The sequence below is a fragment of the Eretmochelys imbricata genome, chromosome 15 (assembly GCF_965152235.1).
Source record: "Eretmochelys imbricata isolate rEreImb1 chromosome 15, rEreImb1.hap1, whole genome shotgun sequence".
NCBI classification, from domain to species: Eukaryota; Metazoa; Chordata; order Testudines; family Cheloniidae; genus Eretmochelys; species Eretmochelys imbricata.
This window is the reverse complement of record NC_135586.1, coordinates 17,843,724-17,866,728: the sequence shown is the minus strand read 5'-3', so window position 1 is coordinate 17,866,728 and position 23,005 is coordinate 17,843,724. Positions and strand designations below refer to the sequence as shown.

At 38.8% G+C, this 23,005-nt stretch overlaps 1 protein-coding gene across 3 annotated transcripts in view; it reads left to right on the top strand.

Annotated features, from left to right (window-relative positions):
* The window catches only part of GOLGA3 (golgin A3), a 38,043-nt gene that overhangs the window by 4,590 nt on the left and 10,448 nt on the right, over positions 1–23,005 (top strand). For 2 of the 3 annotated variants that reach the window (XM_077835471.1, XM_077835472.1), the window contains 15 exons: positions 2,438–2,716; positions 3,844–3,956; positions 5,897–6,591; positions 8,972–9,083; positions 9,852–10,158; positions 10,945–11,147; positions 11,506–11,643; positions 12,917–13,078; positions 14,066–14,434; positions 15,964–16,041; positions 16,736–16,999; positions 17,742–17,836; positions 18,854–19,070; positions 20,590–20,733; positions 21,894–22,091. In XM_077835471.1, coding sequence (XP_077691597.1) covers positions 2,438–2,716; positions 3,844–3,956; positions 5,897–6,591; positions 8,972–9,083; positions 9,852–10,158; positions 10,945–11,147; positions 11,506–11,643; positions 12,917–13,078; positions 14,066–14,434; positions 15,964–16,041; positions 16,736–16,999; positions 17,742–17,836; positions 18,854–19,070; positions 20,590–20,733; positions 21,894–22,091 — 3,374 coding nt within the window. The remainder of the gene's footprint in view (positions 1–2,437; positions 2,717–3,843; positions 3,957–5,896; positions 6,592–8,971; positions 9,084–9,851; positions 10,159–10,944; positions 11,148–11,505; positions 11,644–12,916; positions 13,079–14,065; positions 14,435–15,963; positions 16,042–16,735; positions 17,000–17,741; positions 17,837–18,853; positions 19,071–20,589; positions 20,734–21,893; positions 22,092–23,005) is intronic. The other variant, XM_077835473.1, reaches the window with a different exon arrangement.

Genomic DNA, 23,005 nt, shown 5'->3' with positions numbered 1-23,005 from the left:
CGCAGCGTTGTCTGCAGATTGAGAAAGACAGGCTGAAACAGTCGCTCAAAGATTTGAACTGCCCAGTCATTTCTGAGGCGTTGTGGCTGAAGCCTATAAGTGACATAGCTATTTCACTACTCACCATCACAGTAGAAATAGCCAGCTAACATGCCAAATTGCCTCCCATGTCCCAACATAGCTTTCAAAATGGCTCTTTCCTCTTCACAACTTCTGATGCAGTTATGCATTCCCAATACAAAAATCTGAGACATATCAAAAACTGAAACAGCACCAGTAATTTTTTTAATATAAAAACCAATAACATGGGCTGTTGTAGTGTTTTTGTGGTGTTTATTTTAATATTTAGTTCAATGCAAACCTCCATTGATTATATTTAAATGAAAATGTCTGAAGAATTTCAAGTATAATGTTGTGAAGGCCAAGACTATAAAAGGGTTCAAAAAAGAACTAGATAAATTTCTGGAGGATAGGTCCATCAATGGCTGTTAGCCATGATAGGCAGGGATGGTGTCCCTAGCCTGTTTGCCAGAAGCTGGGAATGGGTGACAGTGGATGGATCACTTGATGATTACCTGTTCTGTTCATTCCCTCTGGGGCACCTGGCATTGGTCACTATCAGAAGACAGGATACTGAGCTAGATGGACCTTTGGTCTGACCCAGTATGGCTGTTCTTATGTAAGTATGTTGCATCAGAATGTTGGCAGGTCAGCACTAGACATTTTTGTTCAGGTGTGGTGGGTTTTTTTGGGGGGGGGGTGTTATTACGTTTCTATACTCGGAGAAAATAATATGTAGATAATTATATCAGCAAAAAATGCTTTTGCAAGTACAGTTTGATTTGTTTGAGGAACTGCTATCAGCTATTTTGGCAAAAAGCACTCTTTTGTAGGTATGTATCTTGCTAGTATAACTATACTGGGAAACCTTTTCTAGGACAGACTAGGCCCTAGAGATTCCAGGGATGTTGTCATGGAATTTGGTTCCATCTTACCACAAACTGCATGGCCCATGACCTTAGTTAACACGAAACGCAGTGAAGCCCTTTACAACAAGACATTTTCTTGGTAAGCAGTGGTTCGTTATAATTGGAAATACAAGTATCACCCTGCAGTAAATCTCAAACAAATGGGCAATACTCTATAAACGGAGTTTCACTATATCCTAATTTACTCCAAGTGGATTATAGTGTGTGCTTCATTTTTTTTAGTTAATCTTTGTATCTTGAATCAGTATATTCATTTGTTTACTGTCTTTTCATTTTAAAACTCTTCTAAAGTGTAATTTGACCATACTAAATGAGAAGACCAGTTTTTATGTAACAAAACAAAAGCACTGCCCTACTTGAATCCCCCCTGCCCCCCCAATGTATCTTATTTAACTTCAGAGAGGTGCTTTAAAGGTTACCACATCTGAGTATTATTATTGTTCCTGATTTTTGTATAACTTCCCTTCTTCCTTATCTGGTGCTTGAAATGATCCCATTTTATGCCAAAAGTATTTCATAGCTAAGCAGTAACTTTCATATCCAAGTGGAAAAAGAACCACTTTCTTTAATCATTGTGATCTATTTGCTTATATTTAGTTTCTGTACGTTATCAATAACAGCCCTCCTTTCTGAAAAGATGAGTGTGTGTCAGAAGTAAGCAGCAGAAACAATTCTATTTTAGCACAAGTTTTTTTCAGCTCTGTTTGTTCACATAAACGTTTTTGAATAAACTGTACCAGCTGGGTGGCTATTTCAACTTCCTTTTGGATAGATATTTTTTTCTCGAGCGATCTAGAAACATGTGTCTTAAAATTAATCATGAAGTTCTGCCACAACCATGTCTTAAATGTACATCTTTGCTCCATCAAGCAGAGAAGCAAGATGGAGGTCTTTAAAATATAAATTTGTATATTTTATATATAAGTGTTATGCTTGAATTGAGGATGTATTTTTTTCCTCATGTAAAATGCATATAGACACCGCCAAACAGGGATGAGGTCCAGATTTAGGTTAGTTCTTTTTGCGTTATATATGAAATCTAATAAAAATTAATTGGGGGACTTCTGTTTTGTATTTTCTTGCTTCATTATTTTGGTTCATGTTGTCTATTGTGCTGTATACATGTGATGCATCTGAGAACTGGGATGATACTTGCCTAACAAGGTTGTTGGGAAGGGGCTTAGTTAATGCTTTTGATGCCTTTTGAGATCCTCTGATGTAGGGCATAATAGGAGTGCAAAGTATATCTGCTTGTTCTGAATGGAGAAATAAACTTCCTCCATCTAATTTCTCTTTGAAGTAGAAATCATAGCAATTTGTAGACATTCTTACAGTCCAAAAACCAATCCTATTAATTTGTTGGATTTGGTTTTGGAAGTATGTGCAGGGTTGAATGGGAGGACTTATAGCTGCCAGTGTGAATTAATGCAATGTAACTTTCTTTTCAGCAACTAGTATTAATGCCAACAAAGTGCCAAATGAAGGAGAAAGTCTGGAGATAAACAGCAAACGGGACACTTACCAGAATGGACCAGAGGCACTCTATCCTGACCTCCCTTTGTCTTTTGAATCAACCAGCAGTCCACATGGTCAAGACTCTCCAGGTGTGGCTGGTTTCCATGACAACCTAAGGAAGTCTCAGGGAACTAGTGCTGAGGGAATAGTTCTTAGAAAAGAAGCTTTGCAGTCACTCAAACTAAGTCTTCCCATGCAAGAAACTGAATTGTGTAAGCATCTGTTTACTGTAGAGCCCCTGCTTCTCTTGCTGCCTAAAGCTTTTTTTCTCTGAGCGTGTCTGCAGAATCACTTAAGCTTGGACTAAAATTCATTTTTGCAATAAACCACTCTCTGCTCCCAGTAAAGCATGTGCCTTAACATTTAACAAGTTTGGTTGTTCTATTGACCTGCACATTATAGTGGATAGGAAGCTAAATTGCCCTAGTCTGTCCCACTTCGGGAGTAATGGAATGACACTGAGAAAATGACAATTTTAGGTTAAATAATAGCAGAAGTTTCTTACAGTGGGATGTCTTAGGCCTTGTCTACACTACAAGGGAAATTCGATCTAAGCTACACAATTTGAGTTACGTGAATAGTGTAACTCAAATCGACATAGCTTAGCTCTACTTGCCGCAGGATCCACGCTACATGATATGGACAGGAGATGCTCTCCTGTCGACTTCCCCTACTGTTCTTGATCTGGTGGAGTACAGGAGTCGATGGGAGAGTGATCTACAGTCGATTTAGTGGGTTTTCACTAGAGCTGCTAAATCGACCACCGATGCATCGACCGCCGCTCAATGATCCCCCCGGTAAGTGTAGACAAGCCCTTAGACTAGAATAGTCTCTCAAGGGAAGTAAGAGGAGCTGCATCACATATTTAATACTAAACTGGACAAAATTCAAGAAGATGTACTGTAGGGAACAATCTTACGCTAGCCTCTGAGGGATGGGACTAGAAACTGAATAGATTTTTGCCTATTTCCTTCATTCTGTCAGAATTCTAGTTCTAAAGCAGGTGGGATTTAGATGGTAAAAGTATTCTTGCTCTTACTGTGGAAGGTTTTGTCTCAGATCACTTGAAAGAATTGTGGCATTTGTAAATATAAAATGATTTAATTGAGCACTGTAATCTCAATGCTTACACAAGGACACTTTGGAAGATGGGGGAGTATTCCTGAGCTGCATGCTAAAGGGCTGTCCTTGAGAATGATGCATGCTCTGCTTAAGCATGAATGTTGTGTACATGTTGCTGATGGGAGAAGGGGTTGATGTAGGGATATTTTCCACCCTTTTTGTGTTGTTTGCCTTTTGAAGTTTTCTGAGTGACTTTAGAGGTAACTTTTGTACATAGGTTCATCTGCGTCTTCGCTCCCATTGGAGAAAGAGGAACAAATCAGACTTCAGGCAAGAAGGCGTCTGGAAGAGCAGCTCAAACAGTACAGAGTAAAAAGGCACCAAGAAAGAGTAAGCACCTTGTAGCAGATCCTCTGTTTCTAGGTGATCTCTGTGTAGGTGGAAAGCTAGGAAAATGAAGCCATACCTGCCCTAAACTGTCTGTTTCTTGGCTGTACGCATTCAATAACGTCTAGCCAGGAAAATGTATTTTTCTAATTCTCTTCTGTATGTGCCAAATTTTGCCTTCAGTTGCATTATGGTAATCCATGAAGGCTGCAGGGTACCACTAGAGTAATTGAAGGAAGAATTTGGTCCTATATATTTTTCCTGAGGTTGGAATGATTATTTGTTTTATATATTATGGTATCCTATTTACCGTAGTCCACAACTTTGAGTGTCTTCCCTCACTTGCTAGGAATTTCACAAAGAAATTGATGCTTCTAGGTTTTTTGATGATAAATTGGAAAATCTAGTGTGAAGAACAATAATATATGGTTGGACTAGTAGAAATGTTAAAAAAAAAAAACAAATTTTACAATCCCTTGTTAAGAAAAGCATAGATCTGAGTAAACTGCCACTGCTCTCTTCAAAAGTGTACAATGCAAGATTTCCATTTAGGCACCATCTGCAAAAACTGTACACGTTTCATCATACCACTATATATACATACTTTATTATTTGTTTATAGTGCAGTAGAGCCCATAGCCCCCACTGAGGACTAGGGCTCCATTCTGCTAGATACTGTTAGTAAATTTTACTCTGTACTAACAGACAGGAAGACATGGCTCCTACTCAAAGTGCTTACAATCTCAAATACAAAAATAGATGAAGCCTGGGGAAAAGGTACACAATACCCAAGCAAAGGCCATGATTCCATGATGACAGGTGCAGTCTAAACCTGAACATAATTTACCATGTAAGTAGTCCCATTAAACTCAAATGAGACTCCTAACATGCATAAAGTTACAAATAGTTGTGTTTGCAGGACTGGGGGCAGCAAGATCAAGAGAATGATTGGCATGTTTTATTTCCTTGATTTACAAAAAAGAGTGTAGGGGTATAGTGTGGGGGGAATGGGAGGAGCAGGTGGGAGAAGGGGGTAATCCAGGAGACAGAGAAGTGGAGAAGGAAGAAGATGGATGGAGAGGAGTACGCAGGGAAGATTAAACCCTTTGGAGATAAGTCCTGAGTAAAGGATTCTACAGTTCATATTTGGGTAATACTAAATTGACCTTGTGCTCATAATACTTTTGGTTATTTCTAAACTGAGTCTCTTTGCTCTTATGCATTTATCTCATAATGTGACATTTTAATCTAGTATTTTTGAGCATTTAATTGTATATTTATGTAATCAATATAATTGCACTTGATTTATCTAGTGTCAACATAGAATTGCATGCTGTAAGTAGAATGTGCAAATCTGATATATTATTGTGTATATATATATTATTGTAAAGAGAGAGTATTTTAAAGTTTAAAGCTTTGCAGTTTCACTTTTTTAGGAGATACTAAATATAATTAATCCCCATTAACTGACTTTCCATAATATAGTTTTTAAATGCCCGCCCACATCTAAATCATAGATGTTCTGAAAAGTATCTGAAAAATCCATATTCTTTTCTTTGTCTTCTCATAATACAAAAAAAAAAACCTTGAAAAATTTTGGAAAGTTTTAAATATAATTATTTAGAGGCTGAAGCCTTTATAAAGTTGTTAAAGTACTCTTTTGCAATATCTTCTGATTAGTTTTCACAGTTTACCTAGATTACCTTCACTGTGTCTGGATTGAGACTCAATCAGTTAGCTCTCCTCCATATCCAAATCTCAGCCAGGACTGGGTTAACTAGCTATTAAGAGAAGCTTGTTCGTGAAGTGCTACATAAGTCCAAGTGCTGTTATAAAAGAAAAATGAACCTTTTACAGCTTTCTAAATACAATGATAAGAAAAAATTGATGCGAGTTTAAGTGTAGTCTTCTAGAATTTATTGTTCGCTTCTGATTTCTTTTAGTCCAGCTACTCTACAACCAAAAACCGGCCCTCTAGTACACTAGATCCGGAGCTGATGTTAAATCCAGAAATCTTGCCAAGGGCCAGCACTGTAGCTATGACAAAAGAGTACTCCTTCTTGCGGACCAGTGTCCCAAGGGGGCCAAAATTGGGCAGCCTGGGACTTCCAGCCCCTTCAAAAGAGAGAAGAATCTCCAAATCTTCCAAGTCAAGTAAGATCCGGTCCTTGGCTGATTACAGAACTGAAAATTCAGATCCTGGAAATGCTACTAGGAATTTTGTGACTGCCGATGCATCTGGTGGGTCTCTAAAGGAGAATAGAAGTGGTCTGACTTCTGTAGTATCTGAGATCTGTCTCCGCTCTGAAACAGATGACCGACTGGAAAATTCCTCCATAGCAGGAGACAGTGTTTCAGAGATTGACGGAAGCGATTTAGGAATAAGGCTGGATGGAAATGAGAGTGACAGCTCTACCTACAGCAGTGTGTCAGGAAGGGGGACGTATAGCATTTTATTGAATGCAGAAGGCAAACAGGGCATTTCATGTACAGTAAATGGCCAGGAGATCCCTCCAGATGGAGTGGGGCAATTTCCTTCCATCAGGGAAGTATTGCAGGCTGCAGCAGCAGAGCATCATGCCCAGGAGCAGGAAGTGAATGGGGAAGTGCGGAGTCGGAGAGACAGTATTTCTAGCAGGTAAGACATTACGTTGCACAATACACACATTGCACTTCTTTGGCATATGTAACCTGATGCTTTAATTCCCAACTACAACATTTGGGGTATAACTAAAGTTCTGTTCAGTATGATCAGATGTGTGATAACTAATGAGTCCTAATAGAAACCACTGCACTGAATACATTTTTATTATAGATATTTTTAGTTTATAGGAACTGTCCCTGATCAAGTGATTAAAACAAGGGCACTGTAGACATGTGTATGCTTTGTCATCACGATTCTTAAAATATAGTAGAATTTGATTGTGGTGTCCACTGCTTGTATTATCCACTCAGCCCTATACATCAAAAATGGCTTTCCAAAACTCATATCCAGTTTGTGCTGGTGTGTTTACCTATCCTGTGCACTAATCACTGGCCGTTTGGTTTTCAGTATCTGATTGATTGAAGGGATTTCTTTATTTTCATAGAGAGGTAATAATTTTGCACCTTTCTGAGGACCACTTGGCTGAGACTAATAGTGTTACAGTTTGTGGGAGTGCCAATTAGAGCCAAATATAACCAGATTGGGAAATTTGGTTTTTCACAATAGTGATCATTCAGATAGAGTTGTCAGAACGGGTGTAGGTGCATGGCGAGGAGAGGGATTATTCAGGCATTACACGCTGAACAGTGAATGAGCAGAATTTTTAAGGTATGCATTTTTAATGGCCTAGGGAACAAATTTACCTAAACTGTAATATTTCAAATATTTGTAACTTCCTGTCATGATTCCAGTCAGGTTTTTAAAAGTTTCTTACTTTCTTTTAAACTTGTAGAAAGGGACCCTTTTGGTACACCCATACGTAACTTAAAAATACAGTAATACTGTATAAGTTTACCCACCACCAGTGACTACGGCTATGTCTACACTAGCACTTTTGTGGGTTAAACTTTTGTCAGTCAGGGGTGTGAAAAAACACCCCTGACTGACAAAAGTTACACTGACAGAAATGCCGGTGTGGACAGCTCCATCAGCAGCATAGAGTGGGTACACGGGGAACCTTGCAGCAGTTCAGCTGTGCTGCTGTAAGTTCTCTAGTGTAGACATAGCCTTTAGGCAACTTAAACTCAAATTGTCTTTCCCCTAACAATTCCTTCCTCTACTCTTTTCAGGTGCCTAGAGCTTTGCTCTATGCCCTGAAGGTAGTTAGATTTGGGCTTATTTTGGCCAGGAGGTGGGGGTTGGTGGGAGCAAATTTTAAAACAATAGTGCCTTCATAGAGAATGCCCTGTTAGCAGCCCCCCTCTTTCCATCTAAAGCTCTCTTTGGTCTCAGACTAGTTATGTATTACGTGCCACAGAATTTCATTGGACTGCACTGATTTTTTTAAAAAATGAAATGATATATGATACTGTCTTAAGAAACACTAATGTGTTCTCTTTGGTCTGTTTATAGACTAGTGATCTGTGCAGAGAAGTGTGTGGTTCTTTTATTTGTTTGCTTTCAGTCCTCTGTACTTGCAAGATGCCAGGATACTTGCCCTAGATACTCATATCCTCTTCAGACCTTTAGAAGGGGTTTAACTGTTAGATCCTCAGAAGTTTGTGTCTCTGACATCCTAACTATGGCTTAATATCTGTCCCTTACAGGAGATCAAGGTTAGACTAGCAAGCAGAAAACTAGTCAAACTCACAATACTATTGTTGTCTAAAGATGCAGTTACCAAAACAACTTGTACAAATTAAGAAAATACAATTATTTGTCTTATCTTTGGAAGAATTACAAACCTCAAAATTCTTAGAGCAAAATCAGTTGTCATTAGATAATCACAATCTATGCCTAATCCTGACAGGAGAGAAAGCAGAAGTTCTTGCCCATTTTCTCTGAACTTCATGGATTTGCTGAGTAAACTATACTGGGGAAGGGGAATAGGGTATACTCCATGCTGAATAGCTTTTTTTTTTTTTTTTTTTTGCTTTAGCTATCCATTTATTTTCATGTTAAAATAGTTTTGTGTGGTTAGTGCATGTGAAAGGTGCTTGATCACAAGTCACTTTTCCCTTGAGATGTCTGTAAATCTCTTGGTAAAGGGATGTTTAGTTTCTGAGGATAATAAAGTCAGCCCATTAACTTTCTTTCCTGGAGAACAAACATCCGTTCCATGATATGCCCAGTTTTGGGGAATTCAGATAGCTCCCAATCCAGCGTTTTTTCTGTCAGATGGCAAGTGAAATTTGTTTCGTTCTTTGTGGTGAGTCTTTCACAAAGCTAAAAAGACTGCCCAAAACTGTAGCTCATTTAGAACTGAGTTATTTAGTGGAGTTTGAACATCTTGTAATTTCAGCTTCACCTCTTTATAAATGGGTGATTTATAAAAAATCCTAACTCTTTAAATGCCTGTGGTTTCTGTCTCCAGTGTGTCTGTGGAAAGCTCTGTCACAGGAACTCATGATGAAATGTTGCAGGTCCTAAAAGAGAAGATGAGACTTGAAGGACAGCTCGAAGCACTGTCATTAGAAGCTAATCAGGTAGAAAATTAATCTGAATTTCTGTATTTAATCAACTACAGTCATACACTAATTCAAATTTTAAAGTAGATCCCACATTGTGTTTGCAGAGAGGTGGTTTTCATAAATGTTACATAAGATAGCTAAAAAGGCTGTTTATTTAAAATAAAGCTTTTAAAATCTGAAATAATAATAATAATAATAATAAAAAAAACCCTATACTGAAGTGGTCCACAAAAGAGAGAATAGAGAAAAAGGAGTGTAAAGAAGTAGAAGTAAACGTTGAGCCAGTGGTGGGCTCAACATATATTAAATATTTATCCTTAAAGTGGGTGGCAGTTTCAGACTTCTTTCTCATTCCATTTCTGTTTTAAAAAAAAAAAAAAAAAAAGTTAAGGACAAGTGAGTGTCAAACAGTAGCGGACATCAGAGCAGAGGAATGATCACTTGCAAGCATGAGATGGGTATTTAAAACAAGACTGAGACTGTCAGTGTCTAGCAAGCTATCTTAAGTACCAAATACCTGTGTCCGTCTTTTTTTTAAGGATACTGTCTATATTGTATGCACTTTTGTCTACATTTTTCCTGCATATTTGAGACATTTATTAAATACAGCGTGATTTTTTTTTCTTATTTTACATAGAAATGTTATCCAGCAGAGCAAAATATATATTTGGAGCGGATGACTCTTTTAGACAGAATATTGATATCTCTACCTCTCTTGCTAATGCACTATATTTATTTATTAGTTTCTCCTAAAATTATTTTTTATTGTTTGGACTTGTTCAGGCACTTAAAGAGAAGACTGAGCTGCAAGCCCAAATTGCAGCTTTGAACATGAGGCTTCAGGATCAGATGGAGCACAGTCAGAGCAGCCAACAGAAGCAGGATTCATTGAGCTCAGAAGTCGCTACCTTAAAGCAATCTTGCTGGGATCTGGAACGAGCTATGGCTGACCTGCAGAACACCTTGGAAGCCAAGAATGCTAGCTTGGCTTCCTCAAACAATGACCTGCAACTGGCAGAGGAACAGTACCAAAGACTCATGGGAAAAGTTGAAGATATGCAAAAAAATGTTCTCAGCAGGGATAACACAGGTGAGCTAATGTAAACTTGAATCTTGAAAATGTATCTTTTTTTTCTGTTCCACAAGCAATTTAATTAAATCTTACTTCTTGTGTGCACTATCAATTACTGATGTAACTACCTTGCAAACAAGAAAGTGATTAATTTGTGGTGTATCATGATGCTGCCTACAGGGTCTTACTAGATAGCATTTCCATCTTAAGACAAGGAAGAAACTGGTTTCCAGTTAGGCACGTTCGGCATTAAAAACGAGGGAATAGGGAGAAGTTATTAACTTGTATCTCATTGATATCAGATCCTTAGAGATTTGCATGATTATTTATTTTATTATTACTATTTCTTGTTTTGCGTTACAGGAGTTCCCAGAATGTGCTAGGCACTGACCAGATGCAAAGGAAGGCACAGTCAGAGTCTGCAGTCTAAAAACTGTTTGACAATTCATTAACAATTTTTTTTTCAAAAAGAGAAATATATTTTTATTAGCATCAAGTATCCTTTCCATTTCCCAGACATGTGCATACTCCCAAATGTTTTACTTATTTCCGCCCTTCTTTATGCTTCTAAGGAACTTCGAACATGCAAAGAAGTGACCTCAAAAGCTGTTTTCTCCTAATGACCCTAATTCTGTGGGTCCTGAAATTTCTTCTGGTTTGTGGGAATGGATGTTCTTTGTTATTTAGGCACACTTCCAATAAAAAGATGACTGTGGACATATGTTTAAGGTTCATTGCTACACTTAAAACCATCAAAAATTGGACATTGGAATAGCATAGTTAATTTTTTTTTGCCTTTTTTAGTACACGGTCTGCGACAGCAAATGGCTTCTTTACAGAACCAGCTTCAGCAGGTGCAGTTAGAACGGACCACGTTGACCAATAGGCTAAAAGCGTCTCAAGCAGAGATCGCATCGCTGCAAAATGTGCGGCAGTGGTACCAGCAGCAATTGGCAGTGGCTCAGGAGGCACGTGTTAGACTACAGAGTGAGATGGCCAATATACAGGTAAGTGTGTGAACTTTCCACACCCGCACTGCTTTCTTTCTTACATTAGCTTTAGCCAGTGGATGAATTCTTTCCAGACTTTTAAGGAGGGCCCAGTCTCGTTTCTGTATTTATGTAAGGTGCATGATTAGCTCTGTCCCTTTTACCTGTCATCCTTAGGTGTTACTTCCTGTCTAACACTGAGGCATAAACTTAACCAATGCACTTTCTGAAAAGCTTATTAAGCTTTCTCATGGATGTAGATCTATAAAGCCATTAGGTGACAGCTAAGGCCCAGGTAGACTGAGTCCTCTTCTCTGGAGCATTTTCATTGTCCACCCATGTTTTGAGTATTTGTATTGACTTTTCCTTCCTGCAGGCTGGGCAAATGACCCAAGCAGGTATGTTGGAGCACCTCAAACTAGAGAACGTGTCATTGTCCCATCAGCTAACAGAGACCCAGCACAGATCCATCAAAGAAAAGGAACGTATTGCAACACAGCTGCAAAATATTGAGGTAAGGTTGTAGGTGGCCTGTCTGAATTGTGTTCTGTTGTTCAAGTTTTATATTCCAGTTTAGTGATCACCATATTTTCAGATTCAGGAAGAAGGTATTTACACTGGTAGAAATGACTTCACTATGAGTACATTCAATTGGTGTGTATCTTACATGATCAAAGAGCCTTTTCAAATTTACATCCCCAGAAGGCAAGTGTTGCTTCTCCAAATTTTAAAACCACATGAAGAATCTTGCTAGTTAAAAAGGAAACTGTCAGCCTCTGTAGGTCACAAACTTACCTACCATAAAGAGACCCTGTTGACAGGCCTAAATGTAGCCCCCTTTGATTAAAGTAAAATGGAGCATTACAGACTGGGACCTGGAGTCTGAGGCCCTAATTTTACAGTTGAGATTAGCCCAGCCATGAGATACATTGGAAAACTTAATGAGCCACACTTTGGCCACCCTGTTGTAAACAATATACATGCGAGGGATGTTGCTCTGGATTATTTGCAGCAGATAAATTCTGCTGAGACTTGAATCCTCATTCTTGCACTCTGATATTACTAAATATTGGGAAACCCAGTTAATATTGTGGCTGATCTAAAACACCTTACTCATTTTAGTGTTGGTTAATAGGTCAAGAATTTCATCCATAAACAAAGGCTGGTGGCAAAGATTTGTATTTGTTATTGCAGATTAATAATTATTGTTATTTTAAATAGAGGGGTGGGGAACTTAACCGAAATTGGTCATATCCTTAAAGGGCTCTCTGTGAAAATCTCTCATGCCCCAGGCTTATCCTTCCTGTCCTCTAGCAGAAAAGATTAATAAAATTTTCAAAAATTCCTAGGTAATTACACTCCTAAATCCTGTTTTCAGAAATGACTTCGGAACCTAACTCCGAATCTCACTGAGATTCAATGGGACTTAAATCACTGAAGTTCTTTTGAAAATTTTATGCTGGGACTGCAGAAATGTTCGGTCTTCCCTTCTGTAGTAGCTTATCAATTTTTAAAAAATGAAAAGCACTTAGCCAGAATTCAGTCTCTTATGAATGTGCAAGATGCACACTAGTCATTTCAATGGGTGTGTCCTAGAAGCCCAGTAATCTTCAAATATTGAGTGGATAACTTCACTGAGGGCCAGGAGTGTAATACAAAGAACTGAATAATGTTTTACTATTTTGTTCTCCAATATTTTTTCTGACTTTTTTTTTTAATCCATTTCATCTGATATTTTTACCATTTTCCTAATTCCTTTGTAAATACTTCCTGTTTTTTCTGTGCAGGCTGACATGTTAGATCAAGAAGCTGCATTTGTACAGATCCAGGAGGCTAAAACCTTGGTGGAAGAGGATCTGCAGAGAAGGCTGGAGGAGTTTGAGGATGAGCGAGAAGAACTGCAGAAAATGGCTGATTCTGCAGCAGCACTGGAACAAGAACTGGAACAGGTAGACTTGATTACTGGATAGTGTCCCAAGGACTTCCTGGAGAACACTTAAGCTGAAAGACTAATACATGGATTTTCAGTTAGCGATGTTTAAAGTGCTGAAAGATTACTCTAAAAATGGCATGGAAAGATAAGCATGTTGTGTGTGTCATTGAATTGCAGCTCAAACTTGCTCAGTTACTTGTAAAAAGAGTCCACTTCTACCCACCAGTCCTTCAAATTCTACCTGGGATCAGAAAGTTAAACCATTATATTTCTTTCTTGTGCATCCTTAACAATAATAAAGATTTGGCAATTCGGAGCAGAGTTAGCTATTCTTTTGATGTGTGAACTAGAATAGAATTGAGCTTCGTCTCTCGGTGATTGTAGTTCTGCAGTGCCAAAAGAATTAAATAATAGTAAAAGTTAGATGTGCTAGTGAATTCTGCAGATAATGATTCTGCATACACACAGGGAGTGCATCTCTGTTGTTAGAAGTTGTCCTTTTAGATAGTCATTTTCCTGAGTGCAGCATCACTTTACACCAGTGTTTCGTAAAGGATTTCATTTGATGATGATGTGCAGGGGAATGGAATGAGGGTCTGGTGCGTGATAGAGCTCAATGTTCTGACCAAAAAGGATGTCTAAGGGTAATGGTATTTTAAGCAGAAGCTAACGTGTTTATATGCACACTGAACACTTAATTTAAAATAGAAATTAAAAAGGTCATAAAGTAAAACATGTAGTCTTCTAGGATTGTCAGCCTGATCAATGTATGCTCTGTAGTTGCACAGAATGGCCTCAATATAATCAACACTGTGAATAGAGAGAATCAATGAAACATAAGATCGCCTTCAGCTTTCTTTACAGTTATTTTCTATTAGTCCCTCAGAGATACTAGGTTATTTTAATTTTTTTTTAAAAGTACATTCCTAAATAAAAGTGGATTTTGTAGTTTTAAATTAATCTGAGATGGATTAAATCTTTTAAAAACTATTTTTTTCTTCAGGTGAAATTGACTCTGCATCAGCGAGATCTGCATCTTGAATCTTTACAGCAGGAGCATCTAGCGCTCATGAAGCAGCTCACCATAACCCAAGAAACATTGCACACCAAAGAACAGTCCCTAAATGACCTACAGACTCAATATGATGAGCTGGTGGCCAGGTTAGAGGAATTCCAAGGTGATATTATTTCCAAGGATGACACAATCCAATATTTGCAGAATGAAAAGATTGTCCTAGAGGTAGCTCTGCAGGCAGCAAAAGCGAGCAAAGAAGAACTCGACGATGGAGCAAAATGCTTAGGTGAAAGTACTGAGGCGGCATCAGAAATCTTGGCGCAATTGAGACAAGAAATAGCTATAAAGTCAAGCCAGGTAACGAATTTCTAAAATTATTCTTTTGCAAGTAACAGATGTAAGTGTTGACACAGGCTTGTGATAGAGCCAAATATAAGACTGGAGCATTGCAGACCAATGGTGTTTAGTATCACGTGCACATAAACTTTAAGATCTAGAGAATGAAAATAAATCTAGCTGTTTTATGACTGTTCCCCAATAGTGAATATTGCTCATTTATTCTGTTTATATCAGTGGAATGTTCCTATTATTATTTTATATCTGTGTCTGTGCTTCTGGATTCATAAAGTTTGTGATGTGCAACTGAGTTATTCTTGCATCTTCAGGATTTAATAAACAATATTTGTTCTTTGCCAAGAAACACAGATTCATGTCTGATATCAATTTTCAAAATTGGATTTATATTATAACTTTTTGTATAAAGTACACTTTTTGGAAATAGTATTTTTAGTGCACTGTGTTCATGAGGCAATCTCAGCAAAGAAAATGTTCTTATGCATACAGTAAGTTTAGATTCTCTGTGGGCACTCCTTTTGGAAGAATTAATAGCTGCTTCCTAACTTAAAGCATACCAGATCTCATATTTGTCCATTAGTATATGCTGAAAGTGGTTCCCAGACTTGGTTTTTTTCATGTACCAGTTTACCAGATAGGTTTGCTGTCTACTAAGGTTCTGTTGTGTGTGTTCTAACCCACAACAGAGCTTCAACTAAACAAAACTCGATTCTCATAAGTAAGTTTGGACCTACAGTTTGTGTAGAGCATCCCAAACTTGAGAGCAAGGTAGAGCATCTACTTTTCTACTGGAGGCTTGCACTGGGACATGTTCAGCAAAGAACTAGATAAGTTCATGGAGGATAGGTCCATCAATGGCTATTAGCCAGCATGGACAGGGATGGTGTCCCTAGCATCTGTTTGCCAGGAGCTGGGAATGGGCAGCAGGGGATGGATCACTTGATGATTACCTGTTCAGTTCATTCCCTCTGAAGCACCTGGCACTGGGCACTTTCAGAAGACAGGATACTGTGCTAGATGGACCTTTGGTCTGACCCAGTATGGCCGTTCTTATGTTCTTACGGGACCCAGCAAAGATTTCACATTGAAGATAGGGAGGAGGATTCTAGAGTATTGGTCACAGAAGTCCAAAGTACCTCTGCTGGTACATGCAGTATGAAAACATTTTTGTAGCTCTATAAATTATGAAGCACCTGCTATTTATTTTAATTTAACTTGAGCATGTAAACTTGAATCGGTGTCATCTAGATACACTATATAGAGCCTGATGTATCCTAAAACATGCATGCCCAGATAATGGGAGATGCTGCATCCTTGATGGTGGCTTTGGGAAGATTAACATTCTGAATCTGTCTCAACTATTTAGGTATAAAACAATTTATTATTTGCATTACGGTAGTGTCTGATACTACAGTCAGGATCAGGGCCCTGGTTTGTCTAAGCACTATGCATATACATAACAAAAAGACAGTTCCTGCCCCAGAGAATTTATAATCCAAGTAAGGCAACATGTCTGCATTTTTCTCTAATAGGTGGAAAATCTGCAACAAGAAAGTGCCAGCCTGAAGAAACAGACCCAAAAAGTAAAGGAGCAGTACCTACAACAAAAGGTGGGTATACATAGCCATTTCAATATTGTATTAAAAACAAGCAAAGATTGTGTGTTGCAGGGAAGGCATGTACTAATAGGTTAATGGCATCTTACTTCCTAATGACAATGGTATTATTTAACTTGCAGGCCATTATAGCAAATAGAAAGAATGTTGTGACACAATTTATTATATTTTTTATATATATATATGTGTGTGTGTGTGTGTGTGTGAGGTATATTTCTGTAGGTTATACATTGATTTTTTTTTTTTAAACTGTAATTGACATAAAAGCAGACACTTAGGCCAAATCATGTTCCCATTAAAGTCTGGGAAGTTTTCCACATGGACTTCATTTGGCCTACAATATGTTAAGATTTCTCTAGTTAATTTGTACTAGGTGACCACTTTTTCAACAATATTCATTTTTATTCAAAAAAATTGGGTAACTTTTCAAGTATCTTAAATTTAATGCAACTGTATGAAATTCTGTTGGCATGGGGAATTTTAATTTAAAAGAAATAATTTTTCCTCCAAATCTTGTTTGGAATGATATAGAATATGATTCTAATTTTAAACTAAAGATGTACCAGGACTTCAGATGTCCCCTATAGTGGCACCGTTGAGTGGTACCATTTGCTTGCCTATTAGTCCAACAACTGTTTTAGAAATTGTGCCCTGGTGGATATCTCTCTGATTCTGGTATGTGCACTAGGTAATGGTGGAAGCTTATCGAAGAGATGCAAGTTCAAAGGACCAGCTGATTAGTGAACTGAAATCTACAAAGAAGAGGCTGGACTCAGAAGTGAAAGAATTAAAACGGGAGCTACTGAAAATTCATGGCGAAAAGCAATCCATTGATGTTGAACGTTCAAGACTTCAGAAGGAAGTATCCCAGGTTCACCAGCAGATGGTGGAGTTAGAAAGCCACCTCCAGTCAGTGCAAAAAGAACGGGATGACATGGAGATACAGTTACAGGTGAGGAGGAAATCTAGTGCAGCTATCTCAAGGATAACACACATTTGAGCTGCAGCTAATCCTATTAATTATTGAGGTGTTGCAGGTAGCAGTAATCTTTTAAACTAAGGTTGTCAAATACATATTGAAGGCAGTTGTATGTTACTTACTTTTGATGGTTAAACTGAATGATGATGTATTGCTATGTATTGGTACTGTATAAACCCATATTGAAGTCAGTGGAGTTATACTGATTTTATACCAGTAATAGAGTGAAGAATTAGGCTTCAGGTATGGTATAGGAGTGCTGTGGAGGCAACATTCTTAGCTCCCAAAGTTGTCAAGAAGTGCAAGTGTCTTATTTTGCTCAACAACAATCTTTCATCTTAAGGACTTGTATTAGCATATGCCAAGGAGAGTACTGCTCAGTCTGTAGATGTCAGGATGGTGACTCGAATTAAAATAGAATTAAAAAGGGATGGGAACGGAGACTGTTTTGTACATGGAAGGAAACATCCTTCCCCTCTCACCCCCAATCCTTGTATACAGAAAAGGAAATAGTTTTGAAAATTACCACATTACTTTGTTGTTGATTCATTAAACTAAACCTTACCATAAACGGGTTGCCAAATATATACAAAAGTAGTCCTGTTTTTACCATTCTGATACACTCTGTGTGTGTATATATAGCAAACTGGAATGAGGATCTCTTTTGTGCTTACCGTATTTTCTCCTTCCTCCCTCATCTTTTTTCCCCCTCAAGTCTTTGCAGATTGATAAAGAACAAGTGACATCTCTTGCTGAGACGAATGAGGTACTAAAACTACAGGTAGAACAAATGCAAGAGGAAGCCAAAAAGTAAGTCAGCTTTTTGCACAAGAATAACAGTAGCACTCGCTATTCTTATTGTGCTTTTTGTCTTCAGTGTGCTGTACAAAAATTACTGTTTAGTTTTTTCCTCTACCCTTGTAGGACAGCTGTATTTCCATTTTACAGCTGGATAAACTACTTAACTTCTGTGCCTCAGTGTAGCCTGGGCACACAAGTTGTTGGCAGGACAGGAACTCGTGAGTTTCAGGTTCACAGACCACTCCTCTGACCATTCCTCTTTATTACCAAGCTTTGTGGAGTATGGCATGAGGCCAAAGGCACCTGAAATTGTACCAATAGCAAACTGTTGCTCACCAAAAGTGGCTTTTTGCAATTGGTATATATCAAAACAGTTACTACACAGATGGCAACATTAATAAATCTTATTTTTTAACAATGCCACCTTTCATAAACACTAAATTGAACACCACAAATATTGTTACTGTGGCTGTAGATGTGATGGGATGGAAGAAGACATGTAAATGGATGTTGGGAAGGAGAAGGGGAGCAGTAATATAGGCTCCACCACTGTAAAAGTACAGTGCAGACCTACACAAAAGTGAGTTTGACATACAAAGAGAGGCTGTCATGTTAGAAGGTAAACTCAGGAGTAGTTTTCCATTTCATTTATACGCGTCTCCAGCAATGCTGCCCAAGTCATGCACTCTCTTGTTGCTGATGCACAAGAACTGTGACGTCACCAAGGACTAACTATCAAATCAGAAAATGGCTTTCTGCAATTAATATACTAATTTTGTAGAGTAAACTACTTGGTATTGTCCCCTTCATATTTGAAAAACATGGTTTATGTGCTAAGCAAAAGCTTTAGTGGTTCTTTTATCAGTATATTTGATTTTGTGTAACTTTGGGAATAAATAGATTCTTTGGGAATCAGCGTCCTGTTATGGTTGTTTGCTATGACCTCTCAATAGAGTTTTGTAAATCTAAAAGTTTAATTGTTCAATACAGTTTTCAGGCAGTTCTCTTTGTGCTTTCTCATTCTAGGGCCATCACCGAACAGAAACAAAAAATGAAGCGTCTGGGGTCAGATCTGACCAGTGCACAGAAAGAGATGAAGGCAAAACACAAAGCCTATGAGAATGCAGTTGGCATCCTTAGCCGCCGGCTGCAGGAAGCCCTCACTGCAAAGGAATCTTCTGAAGTGGAGCTGAGCAAACTAAAAGCACAAATTGCTGATGGAGGAAATAACCAGGCTTCCCATGTAGGATGATGTCCTGTAACTTTGTTAGTAGAGAGATAGGATTATCTTGCATTACTACTAAATACTTAAAGACATGGCCTTACCTACAGGTTCATTTATCATATAGAGAAAAATTTTGGTAATGAGATGATCATCTTTGGGCAGGATTGTATTTTACAGGGTTTTACCTTCTACTGAAAACACTGCAAGTTTTTCTGTGTATCTGTATTACTTTATACCAACAACAAAGCTTCGTTCCCGTAGCCAGCTGTGAAATCTCCTTTCAGGACTTAAAAAGTTAATAACTATGGTGCCTTTCAAACTAAAATAAACTAGAAGCTTGCCCTTTAACATGCATTTAAATCTGCAGTAAAGATTCTATATGCTACGTATCAGTCACTGGGGAATTCACTTAATGTGTGCCTTGATTTATTATTTTAAAGAAAACCACTTCTGCAGTAAAGTATTACTTAAATATTGTGAAGATACTGCCAGTTTCCAGACCTATAGACCATGTGCCAGGGTCTCAAACTGTGAATTTCCTTATCAAAAATAAGGAAAATGTTTTGGCAATCTCCAAATATATGAGTAAAATAAACAGCCAACCCCCAGTTATAGCTTCACTTCAGAAGGAGTGTCAGCCGTAGCCCTGAATTCCTGTTAATGTTCCTGTTTAAGCACAGGTTTTCAGTATTTTCTTTTATACTGAAATATAATGAAGCCTTTTTTACTTATTAACTAATAGTTTCTCCTTTGCCTGCACCAAACACTCTGTCCTCCTTCAAATCCCTCCTTAAATCCAACTATTTCCACGTAGCTTTCAGATGCTAAAGCTCTTTTTTTGAAGTTGTGTGAAGAATTCTGTTCTCTTATTGTATATATTATGTCTGTCAGTGAAAGAAGGCAAGCTTCTCAGGGCAGAGATGTGACTTTTTTATATGATTTCATACGCCGAATATTTTTGGTAAAAAAGTGACGCATCAAAGAGTGAGGGTCGGCTTATAAACAGGTCTACACCAAAATTTGATGATTTTTAAACTCTATGAAATCATTGAATTGAGTATCTAATACATAGTCGTTTTGTTTACCTGGAGCGTCTGCAGGCATGGAGCCCCTCAATTCCCTGTGGTTGCGGTTCGCCGTTCCCAGCCAGCGGCTTACCCTAAGGGGCCGGGAGCCAAAGTTTGCCAACCCCTGAAATATAGGGTTGGCTTATGAAAGGGTCATGCAGTTTTTACTATTTTTCCTATCCATCTTGGGGGATCGGCTTATAAACGAAAGGGCTAATGAACGAGTATATACGGTATATTGCATCTATGATGCAATATAAATATATTCATTAAAAGAGTAATTTCCTTTTTAGCAAAATAATCTGTTAAATGTAGTAAGTTGTTTTTTCTGACCCAAAATATTGTCCAGTAAACATAATAAGCACTTTAAATCTATACCTATTGGAGGAATAGACTTGTTTAAAAAAAGAACAATTGCTTCTGCAAAACAAGTGTTTTACTAACTAGGCTTCTGATGTCTTTGTCTTTAGGAAAGGATTCACGCTCTGGAGACAGAGCTGCAGGCTGTTAGCCACAGTAAGATGATGTTGGAGAAAGAGCTGCATGAAGTAATTTCGCTCACCAGCCAGGAGCTTGAGGAGTACCGGGAAAAAGTGATAGAACTTGAGGATGAGGTAATTGCCTGCGCTTTCCTTGCAGACAGGGAGGTTCAGTGTACAACCCAGGGGGCAAAAGAAGATTTGGGACTGAACTGTTCAAATCTAAATGAAAGTATGTTATAATCTTACAAAGGGAAGATTGTGTCTGCCACAGCTAATTTTGCTGCAAGCTGCCAACTCCTCATGACTTTATTGGGCCCTTATCATTAATGCTATTATTTAGTCACGGGTATTTTTAGTAAAAGTCATGGACAGGTCACAGACAATAAACAAAAATTCACGGCCCATGACCTGTCCTTGACTTATATTATAAATACTCCTAACTAAATCTTGGGTGGGGAGAGGGGTGCTGCTGGGGGGGCACCCCAGAGGCCATTGCTCGGGGACCACCCCGGGGGGGGGGCACTGCTGATGGGGGTTGGGGCCAGCGGCAGCAGCTGCTCCGGCCACCCCAGAGACCACTGCTCAGGCAGGCCACAGGGCCAGCCGCACTGGCCGCTGCTCAGGCATTCCTGGGGCCAGCTGCCCGACCAGCAGCCAGTGCATCTGGCCCCAGGGCCGCTCCAGCCGCAATCGGTGCGGCTGATTGCAGGGCCGCCCCCCAGTGACTGGCTGCAGAGCCACTCCAGCAGCGGCTGGTGTGGCTGTCCCTGGGGCCACTGAGCAGCTAGCCCCGGAGCCAGCTGCTTGGGCAGCCCTAGGGTCAGCCACGCTGGCTGCTACGGAGGTCGCGGAGCCACCACCTCCATGACAAACATGGACCCCCTACTTATAATACAGGAAAAAAAGCGTTGGGGTGAAAGAAAAGAAGCTTCTACATAAAAGAGACCAACTAAGCCTGGTCAAGAGATGCTGAGTACCCAGGACTCCCATTAATTCACTGTTGAAACTCTAAGGTGGCACTAGAAATATGCAGTACTGACTTCTCTACCATCAGTAGCACATCCCTTCTTTTCATCTCCTGTGGCCTCTACTTCTAGCCAGCATTTTAATCTTGCAAAGAAAATCAGAATAAGAATCTGGTTGAACTAAATTTTAGAAGCATCCATTGTGAAAGTTGGAGAATTTTTCTAACATCTTATGCACAAAGCAATCATCATGTTTGATGAGTCTACCTCACAACTTCTTATGACAATAATATTGTGATTTTATTTATTTATTTTTTTTGGTTGCAGCTTCAGGAATCTAGAGGTTTCAGGAGGAAGATAAAACGTTTAGAAGAAATAAACAAGAAGTTGGCCCTCGAACTGGAACATGAACGAGGGAAGCTCACTGGTCTTGGTCAGTCTAACACTGCTTTGCGGGAGCACAACAACATCCTAGAAACAGCACTAGCAAAGAGAGAGGCAGACCTGGTACAGCTGAATCTCCAGGTATTCAAAGCATTTGACATTTTGATGTGACATTTTTAGAAGAGAAGGCTAATATTCTTCTGATTGCAGAAGGTACGGGAACTTGATTATGTCTGTAGATTTTCATTCAAAACACGTGTTTAAAGAAATGATGTGCTTTCTCCAAGTCCAGGTCTCATGTAGCTTACATTAGAATAATAATATAGGTATGAGAGACGTGTCATAAAAAAAATTTCCACTGGGTTAAATTATGAACTTTCTCAATGAAAACATTAACAAAAATTTCCAAGAGTGAAAGTGACAAATTTAATACAGCTCTTGTTAACATATATCTTGTATCACATAAAGATCTGATATCACTGTTGATGCTCTTACTTATTTTAATATTTATGTCAATATAGCACCTTCCCCTCCAATCTACATTCACCATTACTGAAATATAGCCATTTCAGGGGTGAGATGGCAGTGTGCAGTGAGAGTGAATAGCAGTAATGGGAGGGGAAGTTTTTGCCAAGGATTCTCAGGAAAACTCTTGCTCTTTCATAGGTGCCATGGGATCTTTAAAATGTGCAGAAAAGCAGAAAAGACCCACGAGCCTAATAAATTTCATGTTACTTCCTTTGGAAGGTTTTGTGGCGTTTTTTGTTTCTGAAAAGCAGGTCCTGTTTGCACCCTACTGTATTGAATTCTGAAAGTTAAATAACTCTGCATTTGTAATTCACCACCACCTCCAACGGGGGAGTTGGGGCAGAGGTAGAGAGGAAGATACTCTGCCTCCATCTCTGTTGGAACTTAGAGAATTCTCATGTTTTCCTCATTCCCCAGTGCCCTTGAGACTCTATCATGACAACAGTTTTTCCACCCGAGGGAGTCCACTTAAAAGCATCATTAGACTCTCAAGGCCATGCAAGTTGTGCAAGGAGTGGCTCTGATCA